Source organism: Phycodurus eques, chromosome 2 (assembly GCF_024500275.1).
Source record: "Phycodurus eques isolate BA_2022a chromosome 2, UOR_Pequ_1.1, whole genome shotgun sequence".
NCBI classification, from domain to species: Eukaryota; Metazoa; Chordata; class Actinopteri; order Syngnathiformes; family Syngnathidae; genus Phycodurus; species Phycodurus eques.
This window is the reverse complement of record NC_084526.1, coordinates 30703107-30715734: the sequence shown is the minus strand read 5'-3', so window position 1 is coordinate 30715734 and position 12628 is coordinate 30703107. Positions and strand designations below refer to the sequence as shown.

The 12628-nt window shown below is 39.7% G+C and overlaps 1 protein-coding gene across 6 annotated transcripts in view; it reads right to left on the bottom strand.

Moving 5' to 3' along the window:
* The window catches only part of apip (APAF1 interacting protein), a 29733-nt gene that overhangs the window by 15758 nt on the left and 1347 nt on the right, over positions 1-12628 (bottom strand). For 3 of the 6 annotated variants that reach the window (XM_061670243.1, XM_061670245.1, XM_061670244.1), the window contains exons 2-3: positions 8419-8487; positions 4400-4500 (exon numbers count right to left, since the gene is read on the bottom strand). In XM_061670243.1, the coding sequence (XP_061526227.1) occupies positions 4400-4500; positions 8419-8487 (170 nt within the window). The other 3 variants (XM_061670248.1, XM_061670246.1, XM_061670247.1) reach the window with 3 other exon arrangements.

Here is a 12628-nt window from a genome sequence, read left to right as displayed (position 1 = left end):
TATATATATATATATATATATATATACATACATGTATATACATATATATATATATATATACATACATGTATGTATATACACATATATATATATATATATATATATATATATACATACACACATATATATACATATACATATATATACATATATATACATATATACACATATATGTTGGATCTATCTCACCCAACACCTATAAAAATGCACAAAAGGAATGAAGACGCTGGTTTCTTTTGGGCATATGGGAGATTGTTCAGATTACAGCCTCTCATCAGGCTCTAAACAATCTCTCCCGTCGCTCCTGTATTTATTTGAAATAGGGAGGTTTCTGATTTACAAGAGTGACAGTAACAGAGCCACATACATTGTCTGTGTGTCTGTACACTGCAGCACATGGGTGAATTTTGTGCTCATTGAAAAAAAATATAAGACACAGACTGAGTTTTGGAAACATAAACACAGCCGACAGTCAGGGCAAGCCGATAGATAATACAAAGTAAGTCAGCCTGATGTAAAGCTGCCTCGCTGAACTGAATCAAACAGTGATGTCAAACAACTTGCCTCCAGACATCAACGAGTCTAAGAAGTGGAAATTATTTTGTGACAAGCAAACTTGTGCCCGAACTGGTTGCATTTGTGAAAGCAATTAATCAATAGTGTTGTTAGCAGATGAGCGAATTCGGCCACTTCGCTATAGGGTTGGGCATCGTTTGAATTTGAGCGATTCCGATCCCGATTCCGGTTCCTCATTTCGATTGCGGTTCTAAACCATTATCGATTCAGATTCTTTTAGGGGTCTGGGTCAAAAAAGTTGCCATGGTTTAAATGAAGGGTGTCCAAATTATGAACATCGATTATCTTTTTACATTTGATTCGGGGTTCTTTATACCTAGTTTCAATATCAAAACTATGAACTCAAAGGCAATATGTGTGGAACTAACACAATTGACTTAATAATCATTAATGAACGTTTCAGCTAAAAGTTAAATACAGCATTGTTAAAATAGTAATTTCCGACTGTTTTATCACATCATACAGTTTAAATGTATAAGTCTTTAACTTGATTTTCTGTTTATTTATATATATATATATATATATAGTGGGTACGGAAAGTATTCAGACCCCCTTATATTTTTCAATCTTTGTTGTATTGTAGCCATTTGCTAAAATCGTTTCCCCCCCCCCTCCTCATTAATCTACACACAGCACCCCATATTGACAGAAAAAACGGAACTGTTGACATTTTCATCTTGCCACTCTGCCATAACGCCCCGACTGGTGGGGGGCTGCAGTGATGGTTGACTTTCTAGAACTTTCTCCCATCTCCCGACTGCATCTCTGTAGCTCTTTGGGTTCTTCTTTACCTCTCTCACTAAGGCTCTTCTCCCCCGATTGCTCAGTTCGACCGGACGGCCAAGCTCTAGGAAGGGTTCTGGTCATCCAAAACGTCTTCCATTTCAGGATTACGGAGGCCACTGTGCTCTTAGGAACCTTATGTGCAGCCGAAATCTTTTTATAAACTTGGCCAGAACTGTGCCTTGCCACAATTCTTTCTCTGAGCTCTTCAGGCAGTTCCTTTGACCTCATGATTCTCATTTGCTCTGACATGCACTGTGAGCTGTAAGTTCTTATATAGACAGGTGTGTTGCTTTCCTAATCAAGCCCAATCAGTATAATCAAACACAGCTGGACTCCAATGAAGGTGTAGAACCATCTCAAGGATGATCTTAAAAAATAGACAGCACCCAAGTTAAATATATGAGTGTCACAGCAAAGGGTCTGAATACTTATGGCTGTGTGATATTTCAGTTTTTCTTTTTTAATAAATCTGCTAAAATTTCAACAATTCTGTTTTTTTCTGTCAAAATGGGGTGCTGTGTGCACATTAATGAGGAAAAAAATGAACTTAAATGATTTTTGCAAATGGCTGTAATATAACAAAGAGTGAAACATTTAAGGGGGGCTGAATACTTTATGTACCCACTGCACGTCCCGGTGCCTAATGCGTGCTAACGTGTCCGCAGTCTCCAGTTTGAAGTAATTTCATTCTTCCGGGTCCCACACAGTCGCATGCACACAGAGAACCCTCGTCCCTCGCGCCACACTTAAAGGCAAACTTTTCAGGAGACAGTAAGTCATTGGGAGACTGTCAGCTATTTGCGTACTGGCCTTTAAGACACCACGTGAGCGCTGTCGCCCATGTTTTTTTTTTTTTTTTTTTTTTACGGTATCAGTACTAAAATAATATATATATTTTTTTAAAAACGTCAAAATACTTCAGTCCTGTATCGTTACTTGGTGCAACACTAATGTAATACAATAACATTTTGCATACTGTTCAATTGCCCAACATAATCATTAGTCTGTAATCGTTAATAAATTATGGCTTCAATATTTATTATTTTAATGTATTTATTGCATCAACCTTGTAACGGCGGACGCATATGCAGTCAATTGTCTTCACTTGCATGCTATTTTTGTATTTCCTGTATTCACTATTGCCGTTGAAATGATAGAAATTTCCCCATTTTGGGACTTGTGATGATCAGTTCATTGTACACCTAGTAGTGACACTTCGATGTGTACTGCAGAAGAAGTGTTTGCGTGTCTCACTAACAGTGATTGCTGCCAGGTGTGATGAATCTTGGAAGACTCCGAGTCTTCCAATCTCATCGATCTACAAACACGAACATGACAGGACAAATAAAGGTTATTTTACATTCTAAATATTTCTTATAATAATGTACTTTTAACCTTATAGGCCCATTTTCTAAAGAGATGTAGTGATGATGTAGTAATTCATTACCGGTTTCTGGTTCCGGTCCCTGTGTGGCTGTCTAGCTTTATCACGTACTACAATATCTTTTTTCCAGACACATTAATTTGCCTGCTATTCTTTACTATAATGCTGGTTATAAAGCTCACACTGTTAGCATATTTGTAGCTATTAACACTTAGTTCATTGATGGCATTTTTCTGTCGGAGTTTGAAATGTCTTATTGTGTGAGCTGTCTTTGAAACATCGTGTTTTTTCTGCTTCTCTCAACACAGCCATTAACTGTTTGCGCAGCAAACTCTAAAGCAGGGTTCACCAACCCTTTTGGAAACGAGTGCTACTTCTTTCGTACTTTTTCATACTACCAGTTTTAGACACACCTGAAATAATACATTTGTTACTCAAATTATTTGGGGGATTGTCGTTTCATAGCTCATCTCCACGAACGGTATGGTTTAGTACTATTTTTACATGGCACTGTTTTTTTTCCTTAGCAACACAACAAAAATTAAACCATCTCACTGGTGAGCTATTTTTAGAATAGGCCCATGGACACCTTATGTGGTCCCTGTGGGCTACCTGGTGCCTGCAGGTGCCACGTTGGTGACCCTTGATTTACAACTACTGATTACCTGTATTCCCTCACATTTTTTTGTTGTGTGTAGATGGCAAAAAGGACCACAATAAACAAACCAATCAATCAGAATACGAGTCTGAGTTCTCCAGCAGGAGCACACCCCTGTGTACCTTGCCACTCTAAAATACAACTAGCTAGAGACATCATACTTCTTTTTATGATCCTACCCGCCAAAACATGGTTCCGGCCAGATCTATGTGACAAGTGTACTGTATCACACACTTATTTTGGTGTTTTACGACTTCATCTCATGATAGCTTAGCCATTAGCATGGCGTCCCAGTCTTTCTCCTGTTAATTACCCCTCGTCCTCCCTTTGTGATAACCATAATTGTCAGTAGTGTAGCATATTCGCTGCCATCGAGGCAATCATTAGTGACTTATGGTGCATTGCCAACGCATGTCAGCATCGTATTTAGCTGCATTAGCTGTAGCTCATAGGTAGCTGGGGCTGTGCAAAAAAGTGTGCAACAAGCATTCCCCTTATTACCCGAACAGAGGAAAACAGCGAGGTTGGATGACTGTTCAATGTTGTTTTTAAAAAAAAAATTATAATATAGTGTACACGACTGCGTGCTGGCCATGGTTTTTGCTTTCCTAATAACAACATCCTGTTTTGACCGTTTTATTTCTGTGACAAGTCCTTTGGTCCAAAACTGAAAATGCAATTTTGGGTCATTTTCGAACAAAACATTCCAGTGGCATAAATTTTGGGCCATCACTAGATACAATGTTATAGTGTGTGCCAGGATACCAACCAATTTACAATTCTACCAATTCTGCCAGCTAGAAATATGCCACAAACTTGTTGATGGCTTCAAAAAGTGTGAAGTTCAGGTGATGCTTGCAAAGGGACATTTGTAGTTCATAATGGACTTGCAAAATGTTCTAAATTCTGGAGGTTGGGGGGCATACAACCATAAAATTATATCAAAGTAGAATTACACCACAGTCATTCTCAACACAAGCTCATTACATACAAACCCTCTTCTCAAACTGATTCCTCCGCCCGTCCCAGTCACCCATCCCAGCTGGTAGAAGAGCCGGCAGAGTTCTGGAATTAGTACACGAGGATGCTCCTTGTCCTACAACACAAACAAATAATTATGGCCAGTCTTTAAATGGTAACTCACAATTTAATGAACTGGACAGGGTTCCTACACATTTGAGATTTGAAAATTCCAAACTTTTGCCAGACCTTAATTTCCAGACTTCTTGGTAAAAAATGAAAATAATTTGTGACATTTTATTTAATAGATGTTTATCATTCTGATTCTTTACATGCAATTATGTCACCAAAATACTTATCTCATGTTGGAGATGTCAAACGATTTCACACAAAGTCTGCATTTGATTTCTTTATCTATTTGGGATACTTAGCCATCCAGTCTTTATAGTTGGAATTTATGAGCCAGTCGTCAGAGATATGTCAACAATCATACAAGATTGGACACGTATACATCAGGGTTAACGCCGACAAGGTGTACAATTACCAGGGATTAATGGACGACGATCCAGAACCGGATGAGCGGTGTTGAGCGTCACGGTAGCCGACTGGTTAGCACAACTGCCTCACAGTTCTGGGCACCGGGGTTCAAGTCCTGGCACCGCCTGTGAGGAGTTTGCATGTTCTCCCCGTGCCTGGGTGGGTTTTCTCCGGGCACTCCGGTTTCCTCCCACATCCCAAAAACATGCGTGGTAGGTTGATTGAAGTCTCTAATTTGCCCGTAGTTGTGAATGTAAGTGCGAATGGTTGTTTGTTTGTATGTGCCCTGTGATTGGCTGGCGACCAGTTCAGGATGTAACCCGCCTCCCGCTCGAAGATAGCTGGGATAGGCTCCAGCAGCCCGCGACCCTCGTGAGGATAAGCGGAAAAGAAAATGGATGGATGGATGGATGGATGGATAATGAACGACGTGGCAGCGTGAACCGAAAAAGAGCAGAGAACGGTTGCCTCCACAAAGTCCATTAATCTCATTAACCGATCACAAGATCGAGCAATGTGTCTATTTAAATGAGCTGTTCATTTACTGTATATACTTGATACTTAATTGCTCCCAAAAATTATATTTACAATAAATAATGTAGCTTTGTTCAGCTATTTATACCAGTGAGGCATAGTGACAGACAGAACAAATGAATGGTCTTCTATTAGATGACAGGAAGTAAATACAGCAATTAACGTAGCCACTTTTTGTGACACTGTGCCGTCCCTCTCCACCAGGTGGAAGGTGCATGCCACTGTTCGCCAATATCCAGGCTGCTCATTCTGAAAACCTGCGGTCAAACGGCGTTAGAGGAGAACATCGGCAGACCCGTTTTGGCGGTGACGCTGTGTTACATCACCTAATAAACATTTGGGAACTGAGGACACTGTAGTTGAAGCTTTGTAGGTAGAATTCTTTCGCATTCTTGATGTACAGCTTCGGCTGTTTAACAGTCCGGGGCCGATAATGTCAGGCGCAGAATTTTTTTTTCCAATATCCGGAACAATCCGAATAATCAACAAGTCAACGTTCAGTCATATCTGTAACAAAAATATGGCTGTTCCCTAACATTTGAAAGCTTTAAGTACTGTACTAGAGAATGCAGTAATGAGGTGACCATCCGCATCGCTGTCTGAATGATTATACCTGATCTTTCTTTGAATCCACAGCAGAAATTGACCATAACACCCCAATTTAAATACATTTTTCATTCTGTTTTGTCAACCAGGTGAAAAGGGTTCATGGGTGGTGCTCAGTTTGTTTATGTCTCCAAGTCACAGTCCAGCTGCTCTAAAAATAACATATACACACTATTTTTGGCATACACTATAGACAAGCTGGCAGCACAGTGTAAGAGTGGTTAGCAAGTCTGTCTCACGGTTCTGAGGTTTGGGTTCTAAATATTAAGTTGGCCTTTCCTGTGTGGAGTTTGCATGTTCTCCTTGGTATTTCCTCCCACATTTCAAAAATATGCATGTAAGAATCCTCATTATCTTCTTTTAATTGACTTTATTGTAGACACTGATGCGGCACGGTGAACGACTGGTTAGCACATCTGCCTCACAGTTCTGAGGACTGGGGTTAAAATCCTGGCCTCACCTGTCTGGAGTTTGCATGTTCTCCCCGTGCCTGCGTGGGTTTTCTCCGGGTACTCAGACTTCCTCCCACATCCCAAAAACATGCGTGGTAGGTTGATTGAAGACTCTAAATTACCCGTATCTGTGAATGGGAGTGTGAATGGTTGTTTGTTTCTATGTGCCCTGCGTTTGGCTGGCGACCAGTTCAGGGTCACGGGCGTGCTGGAGCCGATCCCATGGATGTGGGAGGAAACCGGAGTGCCCGGAGAAAACCCGCGCAGGCATGGGGGGAACATGCAAACTCCACACAGGCGGGGCCGGGATTTGAACCCCGGTACTCATAACTGTGAGGCAGATGTGCTAACCAGCCCTCACCGTGCTGCCTTCATCTAAAGATGTTGAAGATAAAAAGTTATCAACAGCTTTTCATTTGGTATAATGCTCTTGCCGTGGCGCCATCCTGTTCGCCAAGAAACCAACACTGTTTTGAGAGTCTAAACATGCATGCAAACTCATGAAACTTTACACACAGAGAGGCTGGCAAATATTTATAAATATATTACATTATTTATTATTATTAGTAGGATTATTTTATTAAATACATATTTATAAATATTTACAGCCCCAGCTTCACGTTTCACCTCGGTCTACCAAAATTGGGAGGCATATGGAACAGCCCGTGACCTGCAAAAAAGTGTCTTGGAGCCATACCTTAAATCCAACAGGAAGTCTGATATTTTTTATTTACTTTCAAATTCTGACCTATTTTTCCCCTTTAACAGCCATCATATTTTGACGAACTTCTCCTAAAGATTTTATCCGATCGACTTCAAATTTTGGATGTCTCATCTAAACATATTGCAGATGAAAGCTTTTCGTTTCGTATATCGCTGTCACGGCTGATGATATGCTGTTCACCGTGCTATTCGGCAAGAAACCAACGCTGTTTTGAGGGTCGAAACAAGCATGCAAACTCATGAAGCTTTGCACACACAAGCCTGCCAAAGAATTCAATATTTTATAGGTTTATTTTGCAGTTTTTTAAAAATGGCTCAGTAGCGCTCACTACAAAATTTGAACAAAGCAGCCCCGGCTGTATGTTTCACGTAGGTTTACCAAAAACTGGGAGGCATATGTAAGAGCCCAAGACCTACAAAAAAATATTTTCTGGAGCCATACCCTAAACCCAATAGGAAGTCCCCCATTTTTAATTTAATCTCAAAGAAATTCTGACCTATTTTGTCCACTTTTACAGCCGGCATATTTTTATGAACTCCTACAGATTTTGTCCGATCGACTTTAAACTTTGGGTGTCTCATTTAAACATATTGAAGATAAGAAGTTATTCAAAGCTTTCCATATTGTCTCATGCTGTTGTCGTGGCAACATGCTGTACACCACGCTGTTGTGCTGCAATTAATTGTGAAGTGGAATGAAATGATATACCGTTTTACGAGAATATAAATCTGAAAGGTGCTGTGCGCAATTCTATTCAATGGATCCGCAAAGTGCCAACAGCACAACGTGCCAGTATCCCAAAATGCCAGTACACCAATAGTAGTAATAATAATAGTTGTATTAGTAGTAGCAGCTGGAAAAATGGCTCCTGAATCCTGTAACCTAAGTCTGTATCATCATCACAGGTGACACACTACAACCCCCCCCCACCCCCCAAATAAAGTTCACAACACATTACAGAGAGACAATGTTTTAGAAAATGTTCCAACGCTGCAACATTGATTTCTGTCTCTTAAAAAAATATTTAGAGGGTTAGGTTACAATAAAATTGTCTTTTGTCAAACTTTTGTCCTTTTTACAAGAAGAAATGATACATACTTCTATGTGGTTCCCCCCACCCACCTCCATTTACTGCATTTTACAGCACCATTTATGACAAATTCCTCCTCATTCCTTGTTTTTTCTGTCAAATTATATTTACCTCTTTTTCTGCTGAGTTTTGACCTGTATCTTGGTCGCCATTGTTGGTGCCACACAATGATGACATTTGCTGTGGGAAAACATTCACATTCAGTGGTTTACACACGATTTAACAGAAAAAAAACATTTGGTGTGTGTGTGTGTATATATATATATATATATATATATATATATACACATACATACACACACACACACAAACACACAGTTCTGGGTGACACTACACTACCCCAGGTCTCTGCCAAAAGAGGTCCCTTCCAAATCTGATGTTGCATTTCAAAATAAAAAGTACCCTGATTCTGCATATTTCGTAATCACTACCACTGATTTCAATAAATAATTAAAAAAATATATTTTTGGTATCGCAACACCAGTCCAGTTCTGGGGGACACTAGACCACCTCAGGTCTCCACCAAAAGTGGCCCCATACAAATCTAATGTTGCATTTCAAAATAAAAGTCCCCTTGAATATGCATAATTCACTGTCATTACCATTGATTTAAAAATAATAATAAATACATAATCAAAAAAAATCTATTAGTTTCGGAACACTAGTCCAGTCCTGGGTGACACTATACCAACCCAGGTCTCCACCAAAACAGGTCCCATCCAAATGTGATGTTGCATTTCAAAATAAAAGTCCCCTGAATTCTGCATATTTCACTTTCATTACCCCTGATTTTTAAAAAAATCTTTAAAATAAATAGGTCTGTCAAACTTAAAGCGTTAACTTTGGAGATAAATTTAAATTACAGGAAGTCCTCGAGTTACGACGTACTCGACCTACGACGTTTCAACTTTACGACACCTGTGCCTCGTCCGCCATTTTGTCCCCAGCACTGTAGTGTTTCTGCTTAGCTAGTGCATAGTGCTTGTCTGCGTTTGTACGCTGGGAGTATATTTGCCTTTTTCACCCTCCTTTTTTCACACTCTCAGCAGTAATGGTAAGTACAGCATCTTATTTTTTTTATTTTAATGTATTTTAGTTTCTTTATACGAAGTGTTAACCTTTCCTGCTACGGTCACCTGACCGTGGTGGGGAGACGCAGGGGAGACGCCTTCTCCAGTGCTGAGGGGTTAACTCCTTTCTCTCGTTACACAGCTGAGCTGGGTGGCGGCAACAATAAAGGCATAAAGCACAGATTTGCTGCTTTAATGGCTTTATTAGCTCCTCTGCACATTCAACGTCAACGGGTCCTCCGTTAATCGCTACTCTTCCCCGGTCGCCGTCACTACACTTGCCACTGTACACACTCGCACCTGCGCGCACTCCTTCCTCCTTCACAGTCCCGTCTCACTCACACATCGACACACACGCCCACACAGAATGAGCTTGCTGTCACAATCACGTGGGACAATAGCCGTAACAGCAGTATTTCGACATAAATTTTGACTTGAACGGTAAAATCCAACTTACGCGGAAATTCGGGTTACGTCGCCAGCGTAGGAACGAAACTCGTTCTTAAATCGAGGACTTCCTGTACTTAAAGCGTGAAACAAAATTAACTCGGTTATTTACTTCCTGTGGAGGCCTCTAACCTCTGCTCACCTGTGCAGACAAATTTAGAGGCGTCACTGGTGCGACGATGGACAAACACGGACTACAGGTCGTTTTACTTTCAGTTTTACTTGCTTGACGCTTGTTGGAGTGAGTAATTTACACACTTTTCAAAGCCAAATTCAAATACCAATTAGTTGTACATCTTTGGCGTACCATCTCAGCGCAAAATAGCCTGCTCAAATTGCCTCCACGGGGCCTCCTCGCAAATCAATGCTGCTTGCTGGACTGTGACGCTCGCGGGCAGAACTAAACCTGCAAGCAAGAAGTTTTGAGAGCTGTTTCTATGAGAAGAATATAAGAAATATGCCTGTGAAGCTGAGTCATTTTTGATTGTTTTGTTCACCAGCTGTATTTTACAGAAGAATTGTATTCAAGGATCTAAGAAAACTATTAAAACAGTTTTCGGATATAAATATACTTTTTTTTTTGGATGATTTTACATTAAATGCAAGATTTTATTCATTGTATCTAGTATTCAATATCTTTTACAAGCTTCCTAAAAAATAATAAATGTAGAAAAATGTGATTAATCACGATTAAGTACGGCTAATTGTGCGATTAATTAGTTCAAAAAAATGTAATCGCTCGACAGCAATAAAAATAATAATTTCGGTATCGTAAGTCCTGTTGATTTAAAAAAAAATTGTTTTAATCATTTTGGGAACACTAGTCCATTCCAGTTCTGGAGGACACTAGACCAGTGGTTCAAAAATGTTGTCACCCTAGGACCTACATTTTCCCATTGTCACTAAGTCGTGACCCAATTTTATATAATTCAATAAAGAAAATGTATTGTTAATAAATTGCCTTTCAAAATATGTATACTGTATCATATTTTAAACAAACACACTATCACAGTAGTCCTAATTAGAGTAAATACAGTATTTGTGTCATATGGCCATACCGTTACAAACCAAGGACCCTAACATTTGTTTCCTATCTGTCCGCTACCCACCTACAATGAATCCATGACCCACTTTTGGGTCCCGACCCACCTGTTGAGAATCACTGCACTAGATGACTCCAGGTCTCAACCAAAAGTTTGGTAAAGATTTGTATTTTTGTTTAAATGGATGTCTTTCTTCCATATACATTGGAGACTCTGGGTGGTGTAGTGTCCCCCAGAACTGGACTGGTATTGCGATGTGATACTTAATAGATTTTTTTAAAATGTTTTTTTGGCGGCACGGTGACTGACTGGTTAGCACATCTGCCTCACAGTTCTGAGAACCAGAGCTCAAATTCGGAGCCCTGCCTGTGTGGCATTCTCCCCGTGCCTGCGTGGGATTTCTCCGGGTTCCTCCCACATTCCAAAAACATGCATGGTAGGTTAATTGAAGACTCTAAATTGCCCATAGGTGTGAATGTGAGTGTGAATCGTTGTTTGTTTCTATGTGCCCTGCGATTGGCTGGCGACCAGTTCAGGGTGTACCACACCTCTCGCCCGAAGAGAGGTGGGATAAGCGGTACAGAAAATGGATGGATGGATTGATGGATGATTTTTTTTTTAAAATCAGTGATAATGACAGTGAAATATGCATATTTCAGGGGACCTTTATTTTGAAATGCAACATAAGAATTGGATGGGACCTATTTTAGTGGAGACCTGGATGGTGTAGTGTCCCCCAGAACTGGACTGGTGTTGCGATACCTAATAGTTTTTTTTAATGATTTATTGAAAGCAGTGGTAGTGACAGCAAAATATGCAGAATTCAGGGGTCTTTTATTTTGAAATCCAGCATCAGATTTGGATGGGACCTCTTTTGATCGAGACCTGAGGTGGTGTAGTGTTGTCCCCCAAAACTGGACTGGTTGCGACACCGAAAGGATTTTTAAAAATGATTTTTCTTCATCAGTGGCAATGACAGTGACGATATGGAATAGATTTTTTTTTTTTTTTTTTTTTTTTAAATCAGACAGCAAAATACACAGATTTCAGGGGACTTTTATTTTGAAATACAATATCAGCTCTTTATCAAACCTCTTTTAGTGGAGTCCTTGGTGGTCTAATGTCCCACAGATCTGGACTGGTCTTGCGATTTAGTTTATTTAGTTTTTAATTATATACTTGCAGTCATGGATGCAGATATCAAATAAACTATTTTTTAATGCATCTCAAGATTCGAATTAACCTTGCTGGTCACATTTCTGGTTGCATTATAACAGAGATCATATTTAATACAAGTATTAAATAGTATTTTAAAGTATTTTAAATCCGAAACATTGACATCCCTGTAGGTCTATTATTAGTAGGCTTTTATTTTGATGGTGGCTTTCGCTGCTAGTTGGCGACTTATTACCGTAATGCCTAATATGAACAAAATTAGGGGCGTTTGGCTTGATTTCTTCTTTTCGAGTGGAAACTGGCTTGACCGCAGTTTCAATTGTTGATTCGAAAATGTTCAGAGGGCGAAACATCGCCATACGTGACGTGTATTTGCATAAGGCTCATATCCATTTGTAATTTGTATACGATAGTAGGCCTACTTCAGAGGTAAGATATCACCAAAAGGAACAGAGGCATCACTAATTTAATAGTGAGATGCCACTTATCACCTCATGTGAGATTTGTCTTGTTTGTTTGTGCCAAATATAATTAAATATGGGCATCCATCCATCCATTTTCTGTACCACTTAGCCTCACTGGGGT